A 15,397-nucleotide genomic window follows, 5' to 3' on the forward strand; every position below is an offset into this window, starting at 1 on the left:
AGTATTATGCTCACCAAGTCTGTATTTATTTGATCATTATTATAGCTGAATATTGTGTAATCTGAATACTAGAGGTCGACCAATGTATCGGTTTTGCCGATTAATCGGCACCGATAGTTGATTGGCAGAACTATCGGTTATCGGCAAAAATCTACGCCGATAGTTTTTTCCAGTTTGGGTCCGTTGTTGGAGCGGCTGAGAAGGTCGTCATTATACATTATAAAGTCCCTACAGTCTTTGTTATACACCAGGAGAGCGGCCTCTAGTGGTGGAAATCACTAACTGCACGTGCCTTTTGTTTAGACACGTGACACTGCAGGCGGATTTAAAACATCGACAACGAAACGGTGTGTACAGTATCCTGTAGTGCATGTTTTCATGTCATTACTAAGTGATGAATTTGTTGACTAGATGCTGCATTAGTGGAGAAAGGACAGCAGTATACTTTTGCCGTTTGGTGATCAAATAAAAGTCTTGTAGACGCCGCTTGAATTGAACGTAACGCGTCCAGTGTGTGTGATACCGGATAGCTGCGAGTTCTTCTAGACTCGGCGCTGCACTTTTCCCGTTGTGTGACTAACATATTTTTATATTTTGATTAGATAACCACAAATGTTCTAGAATAGAAGCAGTTTAATAGTGAAAGTACACAATATCCACATATATGCAATTTCAATACTGTGCCCTCTGTGTAGATATTTAAAGATGGTCATCTTCAGCTTGATTGTTGATGTAATGGTAACACTTTACAATACGAGTCCATTTGTAACATTAAGATTAATAAAAGCTGTAGAATAGAAGTATTGTTTTGAGTGTGTTCATTTCAGCATTTACTGATATATTTTAAAAATTTTAGTTGCTTTTGTTAACATTAATGAACAATGAACTGACTGTAATGATCTATATATGTAATAATATTCATATTTTTATTCATTTCCAAAGTGTGGTTCAGTAGGCTACTTTTTTTTTTTATAGTAGAGCACTATTTATTTTCCGTTCAGTATCCATTTTAATAACTATCAGTCAGTTAATCGGTATCGGCCAGTGTGGTCCAACCTAGTTATCGGTATCGGTAAAATTCAATATCGGTCGACCTCTAATGATTACAGTTTTAAACAACTGTTTTCTATTTGAATTTACACTACCAGTTAAAAGTTGAACAGTGAGATTTTGAATTTTTTTTTAAAGAAATCTTTCCTGCTCAACAAGCCTGCATTTATTTGATCCAAAATACAGCAAAAGCAGTAATATTATGAAATATGTTTACTGCTTAAAATATCTGCTTTCTATTTGAATATATTTTAAAATGTCATTTATTTCTGTGATCAAAGCTAAATTTTCAGCATCATTACTCCAGTCTTCAGTGTCACATGATCCTTCAGAAATCATTCTAATATGCTGATTTGCTGTTCAAGAAACATATTATCAATAATAATAAAAGTTGAGCACATTTTTTCAGGATTCTTTGATGAATAGAAAGATCCAAAGATCAGCATTTATCTGAAATAAAATGCTTTTGTAGAATATATTTAATATATTTTTATATTTATGTATTCTGTTTTATCAAAAATGGTAGAAATTAATTTTTTTTACCAAAGGATGCTTTAAATTGATCAAAAGTGATGTATTTCAGATAAATGTTGTTGTTCATCAAAGAAACCTGAAAAAAAAAATCTACTTAGCTGTTTTAAACAAAATAGTAATAATAAATGTTTTTGAGCAGCAAATCAGAATATTAGAATGATTTCTGAAGGATCATGTGACTGGAGTAATGATTCTAAAAATTCAGCTTTGAAATCACAGAAATAAATGACATTTTAAAATATATTCAAATAAAAAACAGTTATTTTAAATAGTAAAAATATTTCAAAATTGTACTGTTTTTGCTGTACTTTGGATCAAATAAAGGCAGGCTTGGTGAGCAGAAGAGACTTCTTTAAAAACATTAAAAATCTTACTGTTCAAAAACTTTTGACTAGTAGTCTATTTTAAAATGTAACATATTCCTGTGATGCAACGTTGAATTTTCAGCATCATCAATGTGAAACATTAGCATACATACTCCAATATTTCCAGTGTGCATTTAGGAGACATCAGTGCTTCACATATCTGCAGCGCTCCTGATTGGCCGAGTTCATTTATGGACAGATTCAGCTCAGACAGACGGCAGTTTTCTGATTGGAGGGCAGCTGCCAGAGAAGAGCAGCAGGAGCCAGTCAACTCACAGTCAGACACACTGCAATAAAAAAAAATAAAAAATCAGATGATCAGACATACAAATGGCTATTAGTAGGCTAAAATAAGTGCAGTTAATCTCTTGAATTTTGTGCTGTTACTTCAATGAGTTGAGGCGGCCTTTCGTCAAAACTTGTGAGATCAGCTCCATCCCATCATCCGTCACTGTGTTCTGGTTCAGGTTTAGCTTCCTCAGCTCTGAAAAGCCGCTGTTCAGAGCTGAAGACAGCGCAGGAATGGATGCCGCCGTCAGTGAACACAAAGACAGACTGCAGAATACATGCACACACAAACAACATACCATGTGGATTTCATTCCTATATTTCCAATTAGACAGAGTGTAATATGAATAGTGCAAGTGTACTCGATTTCCAGTAGTCTGCAGTTCTCCAGTGCACTGCTGAGATGAATAAAGCCTTGATCTTCCACATCAGTCCCACGCAGACTGAGCACACGCAGTCGTGAGCCTCCAGAGAGCATCTGAGCCAGAGCTTCGCAATCAGCTGGAGCCAGTGAACATCCACACAAGCTGAACAAGGCAATGACACATTTCAGAAAGTGTTTGAACAAAAGCAAGCATCCAAAATGATCAGGATGACCATACGGCCTCTTTTCCCAGATGTTTCTAACTTGCCTACAATGTCAGAGTTTTGTCTTTGTTTTCCTATTGGCTGCATCCGAAATCACATGCTCTCTTTACTACCTACTTATTTTGAATAAGTATTATAATATAATTTAAAAAATGCTAAAAAAGTATGTTCTATATAGTATGCATGTAATCTACATTCACCATGTTGTCATTATCACATGACTTACCTGCATTACTTGTAATGATTTTAAAAAGCACATAATGATGGGTAAAATGGAGCTTTTCAAATCTCAAATCATTGCGTCACAAAATCATTCACTGCTTCGAAGTGCTCCAAACAGGTCGCGTATCGCAAATCATTTGATTCAGATTTGGACTTCGGAGGGCATATCGCAAATCATTTGATTTAGACAGGAACTTCAGAGCAGGTTTGTGATTCTTTTGATTCAGAACAGAACTTCTGAGCTCGGATCGTGAATCATTTGATTCAGATTGGGACTTCAGAGTGGGTTTGCGAATCATTTGATTTAGATAGGCTATCTAAATCAAATGATTCGCAAACCCACTCTGAAGTCCTGAAGCGCTGAAGATAATCACAAATCATTTGATTCAAATCAGGATTGGAGCATGTATCACGAATCATTTGACTTAGAGCAGAACTTTTGGTTTAGATTGGAACTTCAGTGCACAGTTCGCAAATCACTTCATTTAGATCTGGACTTCAGAGCGGGTTTCATTTGATTTAGATAAGAAATTCGGAGCGGGTTCACAAATAATTTCACTTAGATCAGAACTTCGGAGTGGGTTCGCAAATTATTTGATTCAGACCAGAACTTTGAAGAGGGTTTGTGAATCATTTGATTCAGATCGGAACTTCACAAATCATTTGATTCAGATCAGAACTTCGCAAATCATTTGATTTAGATTGGAACTTCGGAGCGGGTTTGCGAATCATTTGATTCAGACCGGAACTTTACAAATCATTTGATTTAGATTGGAACTTCGGAGCGGGTTCGCGAATCATTTGATTTAGATTGGAACTTTGAAGTGGGTTCACGAATCATTTGATTCAGATCGGAACTTCACAAATCATTTGATTCAGTTAGGAACTTCACAAATCATTTGATTCAGATCGGAACTTCACAAATCATTTGATTCAGTTAGGAACTTCACAAATCATTTGATTCAGATCGGAACTTCACAAATCATTTGATTCAGATCGGAACTTCACAAATCATTTGATTCAGATCGGAACTTCACAAATCATTTGATTCAGTTAGGAACTTCACAAATCTTTTGATTCAGTTAGGAACTTCACAAATCTTTTGATTCAGTTAGGAACTTCACAAATCTTTTGATTCAGATCGGAACTTCACAAATCATTTGATTCAGATCGGAACTTCGGAGTGGGTTTGCGAATCATTTGATTCAGATCGGAACTTTACAAATCATTTGATTTAGATCGGAACTTCGGAGCAGGTTCGCGAATCATTTGATTCAGATTGGAACTTTGCGAATCATTTGATTTAGATAAGAACTTTGAAGTGGATTCACAAATCATTTGATTCAGATCGGAACTTCACAAATAATTTCACTTAGATCAGAACTTCGGAGTGGGTTCGCAAATCATTTGATTCAGATCAGAACTTCGAAGAGGGTTTGTGAATCATTTGATTCAGATCGGAACTTCACAAATCATTTGATTCAGATCGGAACTTCACAAATAATTTGATTCAGATCGGAACTTCACAAATCATTTGATTTAGATAAGAACTTCGAAGCACGTTCGCGAATCATTTGATTCAGATCGGAACTTCACAAATCATTTTAAATAAGAACTTCAGAGCGGTTCCAGTTCCAATCTACAATGATGGTTCGCCAATTATTATTCAGATTGGGACTGCGAAGCGTGGATCAGGAATCATTTGATTTAGACAAGAACTTCGGAGCGGGTTCACAAATCATTTGATTCAGATCAGAACTTTGCGAATCATTTGATTTAGACAAGAACTTCGAAGCGGGTTTATGAATCATTTGATTCAGATTGGAATTTGCCATATACTTATCTAGATCAATCAAAGAGAGGTTTAGGGCCAGTTTTGTTTATATACAAATGTTCAGTGTACAAATTATGTACAAATTTGTACGCTTGTTGATTTTTAAGGGTGCAGAATTTAGCAGGGATGCTATGACATGTCCCTACCATTATCCAGCGACTACTAAATTGTCCCTAGCAATAATTTTGATCAAACAATTAAATTTCTGTTGTCTGCTGTTATGCCCCAACCAATGCCAAAATCAAACCTATGCCCCTGCAATAGATCAATCGTGGGGGATCTACAAAGCTGGGATCTACAAAGAATGGTCAGAGCAATGCAAATACTAGTATACTGGGTATAACTGGAACATAGAAACATACGCAGAAAACAGTCTTACTTGAGTGACTCCAGCGCGGAGCGTGAGAGAGCATGGAAGAGGGTTTTGACCGACTCTTTTTCCAATCTGGAGTGTGAAAGATCCAGCGTTACCGTCCGTCCATCAGCCAGCGCTGTTGACAGGTGAGTGACGGCGGCCAAACTGAGACAACTCTGCGACAGACTGACAGGAATTCGGGAATTAATACTTTGTTTCAGTAAGGATGCATTAAAATGATTAAATGCAACAGTAAAGACATTAGTGATCATGTGACATTGAAGACTGGAGTGATGATGCTGAAAATTCAACATTGCACCTCAGGAATAAATTACAACTTAAACTATACTCAAATATAAAACAAATAATTGAAATTGAAATAATATTTGACAATATTACTATTTTTACTGTATTTTTACTGTATATTTAATCAAATAAATGCAGCCTGTTTTTAAAAAAAACTTTTAAAAAATATTACCGACCCTAAACTTTTAAATGGTTTTGTAATGCACTGACCCCTAAATATTCCTTTAAGCTATTATTATGCAAGAACAAGCTTGTATTATGCAAGAAATAATTAAAGCAATGCATCTATTAATACAACGTGCATATCTAAAACATCAGACCCACCCAATGCTTTTCGACAGCCGTAATGCTGGTATAAGTTTCTCGGCCTGTTCGCTTGTTAGATCTGCTCTGTACAGGTTCATGTCCTCCATTTCTCCCACGCAGCTCACTACATATGACAGCGCAGCGCAGTCGGGCTCCTGCATGGAGCGATAGCACCAAGCTTTCAACAGGCTCTTACTAATGCTTTCTTTGACCAGAGATGAGTTGCGTGCATGTTGCAGAAGCCGAAAAACACAGTAGTGCTTCGTTACATCACCATCTTGCAACACCCTAGAAGCATGTCCCACCAACCACTGAGAGAACACAGACATTCGGCTTTCATCGAACTTTCCCACATAGTCTTCTATCGGTTTACACTGGACTGAGTCCGACAGCCCTGCTAGAAATGTGTAGTAGAGGTCCGAGCGCTTGTCTGAGATCTCCAGCACGGATTGGTCGAGATAAAAAGAGGCGGCCAATAAGAACTCTTGCATCACTGGAGACAGGAAGGAGAAGGTGGTATCAGGGGAAGCGACATCACCACTGATGCACAAGAAAGCAGAAAGCACAGGGTGGTGGAGAAAAGATCCCAGACCAGACTGGTCAGGAAGTTTTCCCAAACTGGTCAAAAGTGCTCTGGTTTGTTCTGCATGCATTTTCTGGTTCTGCAAGAGCATGTGTGTAATAATGCAGAGCAGGTGAGTAAGAGTCTCAGGTGGGGTGTTTTTACTCTCTAACTGAGTTTTAAACACATTGCAAAGCGTCCAGCAGAAGGCCGGACGAAAACACTGCTCGTACACTCCCAACACCTGCTCACATTGGCGAAAAAGTCTCTCTGCTTGGCCTCCTTCGCTAAAGAACTGCTGGAAAAACGTTCTCCTCTGGGTCTGGGAGAACCCAACCACCTCAAAGCATCTTAAAGACTGGACTGGCTCTCGGGACGTGATCAGCATCGAAGCTTCAGCAAGCAGAGATCCGTGAAGTAGACTATGTAGCAAAACAGAGCCGGTCGCTTCTTCTTGTACGTCACATATGGATGAGGATGATGGCGTGCATAGAAGGTGCTGCAACTGCTCCAGTCCATCAAGCACAAGAAGCAACGACTGAGGCCGCCGTAGAGCATCGCTGAGAATCTCTGTGGAGATGTGAGTGTATATGCGGCCCAACATGCTTTGCAAACTCTCTGCTTTCGCCTCAAGAGTCGCCAGCTCCCAAACAGGCACTCGCATGAGGAGCGTATAATGTTGCAGTCGTGTACCTGCCGTCCAATCCCAAATGACCTTCTCTACCGCGGTAGTCTTACCCATTCCAACACCACCATACAGAACCAGTCGTCGGCCTTCAGATCCTGGAGGAAACTCTCGAGATATGACATCCTCTAAAGCTTCCCAGTCTGCTTTATTAACCCGTGCACGGTCGCCGTCATATGCATTCACTGAGAGGGGCGTGTAGTGGCCTCTCTGAATCACCTTTCCCACAGGCTGACCTCCCAAAAGAGAATTGGGTAGAGTTGAGTTCAGCACAGAGCTTCTCAAAGTCTCCTTATGCATTTGCTGCACATCTGTGGAAAAAGAAATGTTTATCCATCTATGTGATGTTTTATATATCCATCCATCCATTCAGAAACTATTTTGAATTCAGGCAGCAAACAGAAATTCACAATTGACTGTAAAAGGAACTGAAATTCAATGTATGTTTATAATCTGATTGTCTGACAAATGTTCTGTGCAATTATTTTCAGGTAGACACACGTCTAAAGTAGTTCCAGGCAGGTCTTGACTGTGTTGCATATCGCCAAATGATATTTTATGTTATTTTAAAGATCTTTAGTACAGCCTACAACGTCACTGAACAAACAAATACACTTTAAAGTGTCCTTGATGCAGTGTAATTATACCTTTAAGTACTGAGTAATATTAATTATTCGGATTAGGGTTTGGCTTACGGTTACTTGCATGTAATTATGCATAATTAATTGATATTATAATAGTAAGTACATGTAACGCACAACAAGGACACCTTAAAATAAAGTGTTATCAAAACAAATTATTTCCATTTTTTTTGCATCAAAATTACATTTTATTATGTATGGAAAGCACATTCTTTCTCCCACTCTCTCTCCTCTAAAAACAAATGACAATTTTATTATCAAAATAGTTCAAAGCTACTGTACTTGTCGTTTCTCACTACACTGTAAAAAATAAAAAACAGTTTGTTGAGTCAGCTTAAAATAATTTGTTACCCTGCTGCCTTAAAATTTGAAGTTCAGTTAACTAAAATAAGTTTAGTCAACTTGAAATGTTAAGTTGTAATAAGTAACAACTTAGATATTTGTGTTTGCTAAACTTAACAGATGGGTAAGTAACCCAGCTGCCTTAAAATCTGAAGTTGATTCAACTCAAATGTCTTAGTTGTCACTTAGCATAATTGAACATTTCGAGTTGAATACACTTTTTTTTGAGTTGACTGAACTTAAAATTTTAAGGCAGCCAGGTTACAAATTATTTTAAGTTGACTCAACAAATTGTTTTTTACAGTGTAGCGAGGTAATAATGGCATTTTTGAATCAGATGTACTTAAAAGTTTCGCTGTTAGAACAGACTCAGGTAATTTTTAGTTTAATCTCACTCTCTCTCTCTCTAATAACTTCGTTATTAACTGCATTAGTCTGGTATCGACGGGTCAAGTCTCTGTTAGGTCTAACATTATCTTTTGGAATGTCTTGAGGTGCGGTAACTCTACTACTACTGAAAAATAATGGTGTAACGGGATCACCACCTCAGGTGTGCATTCATTTCTAATTATTTCTAATAATAATTATTTATATATGGGCCATTCTACAGAATTGGTTTTGAAAAAAATGGTTCTTAAAAAAAAAAATTCAGAAATGTTGTATGTATGCAAACTGCATAATATCCAAGGTACACATTTCTAGTAAGTGTGCAGTTAATTCTCACTTTATATTTTCAGAAGGTTTTGGAATATTTGTCCTCTCCCCAAATTTGTTACTACCAAACCACAGTAATATAAAATTTAATAAGAAGCGTTATATTGACCGATTAAGATTTTGCTTACATCTTCCTTGTAAATATATATTTTTCTATTTTATTAAAAAGGTTTCAGAGGTAAATCAATAACAACTGATTCAATATCAACAATTGCATTGTATTTTAATTCCAATTTTACTTTGTCAAAGGCAAAAAGTTAATTATACTGATTTTAAACTTAAGGATTCATTAGTTTAAATATGCATTGAACCAAACACTATCATAACATCTTAGTTGATAATTCAGTATACTTTATTTTTGACTAAATATCCCATGTTTCTGTATTGATGGCACATTTTTGGTAGTGACAGTAATGCTTTGGTAGCGACTAATAAAACACTCTAAAGTACTAATTTGTATAACTGTACTAAAATTTTGTTCATTTCCCCCAATAAAGAATTATGTGTTCTCTTTTGTCACTGCCGAAACGATGACGACATGTTCCGGTCGTGACTGTTACAGCAATGACAATTGTACTTTTGAACCTAGCTCAAAGATGCTAATCAGCACATGGTTAGAAAAATTATAGAAAAAAAAAACAGATTTTTCATACTTTTGAACAAATTAAAATATATTTATAATATAATATTTCCTGAACCTAAATATAGGGGTGTAGTTAAAATCAGTCTCAGCCAATGCACTAAAACACACTGTTTCTGTAGTGCCCGACACATTTTTTACATGAGGTTTTAATCATTTACAAAGAAAACATAAAACAAATATTTTTTTGAACTTCACTTTTTCAAAGGATATTTTTAAAAACATAAAGGGAAAAAATGCTAAAATTATTTCAATGCTATTTTCATAAATTAAAGTTTAGAGATTAGGGTCTGGGACAGCCACATCCCAATTGTAACCCATTAAATGATCATTTTATGATTTTAAGCTTACTGATATTTTAAATACTACTGTGGGTTTCAATACATAATAAAAAAGATTTTAGTAAACATCTAAGATTTGAATACTTTTTAAATGTGTCTTTTGGCTTGACAAAAGTCTAATTTTAAAGTTTCAAAATGTTTATAGCCACATTCTTCCAGGGCGGAAGAACACTTTATTTCCTAGAATGCATTACTTCTGCTGAATGTCTTCATGCCATTCCTTCCAGTAGTCTGTGGCCAATAGTATTAGAATTTTAACTCATAAACTATTATGCAAACTTATCATACCACACAACAAACAGTCAGAGGTGTCAAACTCAAAGCTGTTTTTGCTCACCATATGAAATCTCGCTGTGCATGGCTGCAGATCCCAACAATCGTGAGAAATCCTGAAGTTTGCGGATGTCCAGAGGTGTGTTCGACTTCATGCAGCGCTGCTCAGACCGATCGGCGGCTGACTTGAAGTTGTGCCTGCTGCATGCAAGTTTTTACAAATTGTATCCGACTTGAGACAGCGCCGACGTCACGTCACTTTGACGTATGGTATGGCATCAAAGTACCGCGAGAGCAATTTCGAAAGCAGTCATCTGACCCAACCAGCGCAGATTCTTCAGAACGGCTGCAGTGGCTGGGAGTGACTTAGTTCTTGCACAATCTTGCGCGCAATTATGAACAGTTCTTGCATAAACGGCAGCCGGTTGTTCTGACCGAGTCCGCTCAAATTGTGTGTTTTGATCGTAATCTGAGGAGATTCGGGGAGGACACGATGACAGAGTTCGTCGTCTGGACAAAAGACAAGGCTTTTGGTGTGTGTTCTGCTCTGAAATGACAAGACTTAACTCAGGTTTCATTTGGTGCATTTTGTATGTGACTTTGCATCACATATCCATTAGAGTCAGAAGTAGCCTTGCTTATTTAAAAAGCTGTCCTGCTATTTCATATAATAGCCTCTGCAACCAAATATGGGTGCTAATATCAACAGATGGAATGTCTATGGTCCAGGCCAGGGGCGTTTCTAGGATTTGACAACATCAGGGGCTAGTAGTGGTGGATGGAAGCTCACATCCTACTTGATGCATGTATGACGTACGTATCATACTCTAACATTTGTTAGACGCAGGTTAATCTGGTGCACTTTGAGAGTTCAAAAATAAGAGCTCAAGTTAACCCATGTTCAGTGTGCAAACTGAACAAAGAGAAAAGGTTTATGACCTGACTCACCCCTCTTCTGATACTCTGAAAACATTGTGTGAGCAAAGTCATATTGTGCTTTTGATTTTAGTTCATTTGACAGATACTTTGCCTTAGCACAAAACAACATTGTTACGCTATGAAAAAAATAGTAAATTGTAATCATTGCAAATAGCAAACATGTCAAAGTATTATCACAAAATTATAACTTTACAAAAATATATTACACACATACAATAATACATTTAAAAATATATGTTTGCATGCAAAAATAGAGACCCATTTTTATTTTTTTTTATTTTTTTACCAAATTCTGGTAATTTTACCACATTCTGTTTTTTTCTGTTTTAATTTTTTAGGACTCCTTTTTAGTGGTTAAATTTAATGTTATTAATCAAAAAAGATGTCTAATTAATTTAAACATGAAACTTATACAATTTAAAGTCAGTTTATCAAAAATTAAGGTATTTTAGGGCCCTATAAAATGTTTTATTTTTTCTCACCTTATAATGTATACATATGTTTAAAATGCACCTTATTGTTACCTAATTTGTTTTAGCATGTCTATTTAAATGCATAAAACAACTTTTATTTATTTCTACAACAGCCTTATGAAATTCTGTGTTGTGTATTTCAATTTTTCTGGTTATGAAATAAAGGCATAACATTAATTTATCTTTTAATTAATGAAAATTAAACTTTATTTTTGATAAATAAAGGGGATGCACTATTAAAATGTACAAGATTATATTTAAGAAAATATTGTGTAACAAAGTTTTATTCATTTTTCAACAGTATAGTAGTAGTACTGTAGGTACGTACATTCTACTGAATGATAGTAATGTATTTCTGCCACAATGTCTACAAACTAAACCGAACTTTTGATTCATTCATTCAAACTTTGACAAATGCAGTGAATTCCTCAGAAATCATAGGGCGATACAAAAGCATTCGGGGCTAAAGAAAAATCTTTCGGGGTTTGAGCCCCTAATGATTAGCCCTGACGACACCCCTGGTCCAGGCCAATCACAATGCATGAACAAAGTGAACTGTATATGTGACCCTGGACCACAAAACCAGTCATAAGGGTACATTTCTGTTAAATTATCTGAAAGCTGAATAAATAAGTTTTCCATTGATGCATGGTTTGCTATGATAGAACAATATTTGGCCGAGATACAACTATTTAAAAATATGGATTGAGACATACGTAACTAAGACTATTCAATAAACTGCTCCTTTTTATCATCATTACTTCGTCTCCTGCTTCTGCTGTTTATTTTCACTGGTTTTTCCTCAGTCAACTTCTTGGCTGATAAAAGAGTGTTAATAGTATTTTGGGTATTTTTGGGTACCAGACAAGACCTCCTGTTAACAGGGTTTGGGTACTTTGAGACTACTCTGCTGATGAGTTGTTCTGATACTGGACAAACTGATATTTTCTGACGGGATATGGCGTCCGGGGCTGGATCTTAATTGTCTAGGCATGGAGACAGCGATCTAACATTATCATTTCCACAGTTATGGAGTGGTCAGATTTTAAGCTAGATGAGATAATTAACTTTGACATCAGTTGGAAGAGCATTTTAAGATCAGTAAACAAAAGCAGTAACACATGATTAATAGTTGCTAAACATACAATCACAGTGCCGAAAGGTGTTCTCATTTTAACCTAAGGACAACAGAAAAAATTAAGGGGTTAAACAGGGTTTTCAAAAAATGTTGAAAATGTTTTAAAAGTTTTTAAAGATATTTGTCAGATTAAACAGATGCTGACGTAATTGCTGTGAAGGTAAAGAGAATCTGGGCAAAAAAAGGGACAAGTTTGAACAAAATTTGAGGATGTTTGTTTTTGCGTGTGGGAAGCACATCACTAACAGTAGGGTAAATAGATGTGATGCGGACACTAATCTCACTGTTGAATTATTATTATGATAGCTGCAAAGATGCAGCATGAGCAGAGAGTGCTAGGCTCAAAGCCGGTGTGAATCTTGATTTGCAGCCTAAAACCCTCCAAGAAAGCCTGGGGTGGGTTTATACATATTTATATGCTATATTTATATCTGTTAATAATTTGGGGGAATTTTAATCTTGATATAGTTTTTATCAGCTTGAAAAACTACAGCTGAATGAGAAATTATTTTGTCTCAGACTCTGAGAAAGATTTCATCAGGTTATTTTTGTCAGTTCAGTGACATGTGAAACTGGACAACAATGGTTTTTAGTAATTTATGTTGCTAATGGGCTTTGGTCAATGCTACCAGCTATTTTTTGGGTTTAACAATGTAACCACTATTTCACCAGTCTTTGCAAATATTTTGGAAGATTTTGATTCAACACCTTACTGGTGTAACAATCATATCTAGCTGCTTTGAGATGCTAGGACACATCTGATATCTATAACTATTCAAATGCTGAGATTCTTCTGAGGATGTAACTAAACACTCTAAAAAACACTCTAACGAAACAATTTGTTGAGTCAACTTAAAATAATTTGTAACCTGGCTGCCTTAAAATTTTAAGTTCAGTCAACTCAAAAAAAAAGTTTATTCAACTTAAATGTTAAATTATACTAAGTGACAACTTAGATATTTGAGTTGAATCAACTTAAAATTTGAAGGCAGCTGGGTTACTTACCCATCTGTTACGTTTAGCAAACACAAATATCTAAGTTGTTACTTAGTACAACTTAACATTTCAAGTTGACTAAACTTATTTGAGTTGACTGAGCTTAAAATTTTAAGGCAGCAGAGTAACAGATTATTTTAAGATGACTCAACAAATTGTGTTTTTTATTTTTTACAGTAGGAATTTACAGTAGGAATTTTACAAAATATCTTCATAGGACGTGATCTTTACTTAATATCCTAATGACTTTCGGCATAAAAGAAAAATCGATTATTTTGACCCATACAATGTATTTTTAGCTATTGCTACAAATATATCCCAGCGGCTTAAGACTGGTTTTGTGGTCCAGGGTCACATATTGTGTATTGTCTTTAGCTTGATGACTTGTCTTCAAGACTCTGGACTGCCTAGCCAGAATATATGTGGTTCATCTAATCAGATTATCTGATTACAAGGTGTATATTCATATTTATTTAGTGATTGAGCCAAGTTTCTGTCTGTAAGTGTTGTTACGGCTCATTCTACTCTCTAATATAATTAAGAGACCCAACAACAAAGCTAAGCTATATTACTAGAACCACGACAGAATATTACAGCTACCCATGTAACAAATTAGCCACATTTTCACACACCCATACGTGGCCTATAGTCTTGTTCATAATCTGATCATATGAACTGTTCTGTATATTTGTAATGTAATGTGTATTCATCTTGCAAGCACTTCTGTGCTGTTTTCTGCAAGAAACAGGTGGGGCTGGGAGAAATTAGGAGTCACACATGGGGATTACCCCCTGTTTTCTTTGGATGTGGTGTGTGTAAGCAGTTCCACTCCTCCCACTGATAACAGCAGCATTCCTCACAAAGCCAACAACAATCCTCCCAGAGACACCAGCGAGACAAAAGTGTGGAAGCTTACTGTGTGAAATTTCAGATCTCACTTACCATTTACAGGATGAGACATTTCTGGACTCCTTGACTGTTTGACCGAACAACTTTTTGGAGGATGTAAGGCATCACACCCCTCATGATGACACCCTTCCCCTGTCTTACACACCTCTATTCAAAACCCCCTCAGTATAGTCTTCAAAAACATCCATCCTCTGGAAAGTTTAGCTGTTGTGCTGAAGCAATGAAAGCAATATTCAAGCTTTAAATGCAGATGTAATGTAGTTGTTTGCTTGTAGCATTTTTAAATATTCGCATGGTGTTCATTACTGTTTATTATTGTTCATTTATTTAACGTTTTTTTTTTTTTTAAAGTTACGTTCCATCACTGGAATATGTGAAAAGTAAAAAGGCCCAGAAACTTCTTGGAATAATAAGAGAACTCAGTTTATGTAAAGATGAATGAAGAAACCCCTGCTTATACCTAATTTGTATTAGTATTTTGTATCTGTTTGCCTGATATGTGCCTTGTTTAATACTTGTTCATTTGCATTTATTAGTTAGGTATTGTAGCTATTGTAGATGGATATTTTGTACAATATGTTCAATAAAAAAATGCATCACTGACAGCAGCTGTTTCACATTCGTCAAATTCACCACATGACAATAATGGCATGTGGTTTGTGCTTTTTTTCTGACACCTTCAGTTCATTAATGCTGATAAATCTGTGGTTTTACAACAGTAAAAGCTCTTTTACTGTAGTCGCAATGTTATATTGAGTCATGTTTATTAAAAAAAAAGTGTTTATTGACCCACTTTAAACTGAGGTTTTGCTTTATAGAGATCAATGCATTGAACAGTACTGATACCAGTCATGGCGAAGTACAGTACCCTTAAACACTGAAGGGATATAGAGTGT

The 15,397-nt window shown here is 36.0% G+C and overlaps 1 protein-coding gene across 1 annotated transcript in view; it reads right to left on the reverse strand.

Annotated features, from left to right (window-relative positions):
• The window catches only part of si:ch73-233m11.2 (NACHT, LRR and PYD domains-containing protein 12), a 13,864-nt gene extending 3,532 nt beyond the window's left edge, over positions 1-10,332 (reverse strand). Inside the window, exons 1-6 of the mRNA XM_051117138.1 lie at positions 10,111-10,332; positions 5,867-7,406; positions 5,261-5,422; positions 2,600-2,764; positions 2,337-2,504; positions 2,063-2,236 (exon numbers count right to left, since the gene is read on the reverse strand). Of these exons, the coding sequence (XP_050973095.1) occupies positions 2,063-2,236; positions 2,337-2,504; positions 2,600-2,764; positions 5,261-5,422; positions 5,867-7,406; positions 10,111-10,201 (2,300 nt within the window). The 5' untranslated portion in view covers positions 10,202-10,332. The remainder of the gene's footprint in view (positions 1-2,062; positions 2,237-2,336; positions 2,505-2,599; positions 2,765-5,260; positions 5,423-5,866; positions 7,407-10,110) is intronic.
• Between the last annotated feature and the right edge of the window lie 5,065 nt (positions 10,333-15,397).

Source organism: Labeo rohita, chromosome 8 (assembly GCF_022985175.1).
Source record: "Labeo rohita strain BAU-BD-2019 chromosome 8, IGBB_LRoh.1.0, whole genome shotgun sequence".
NCBI lineage: Eukaryota > Metazoa > Chordata > Actinopteri > Cypriniformes > Cyprinidae > Labeo > Labeo rohita.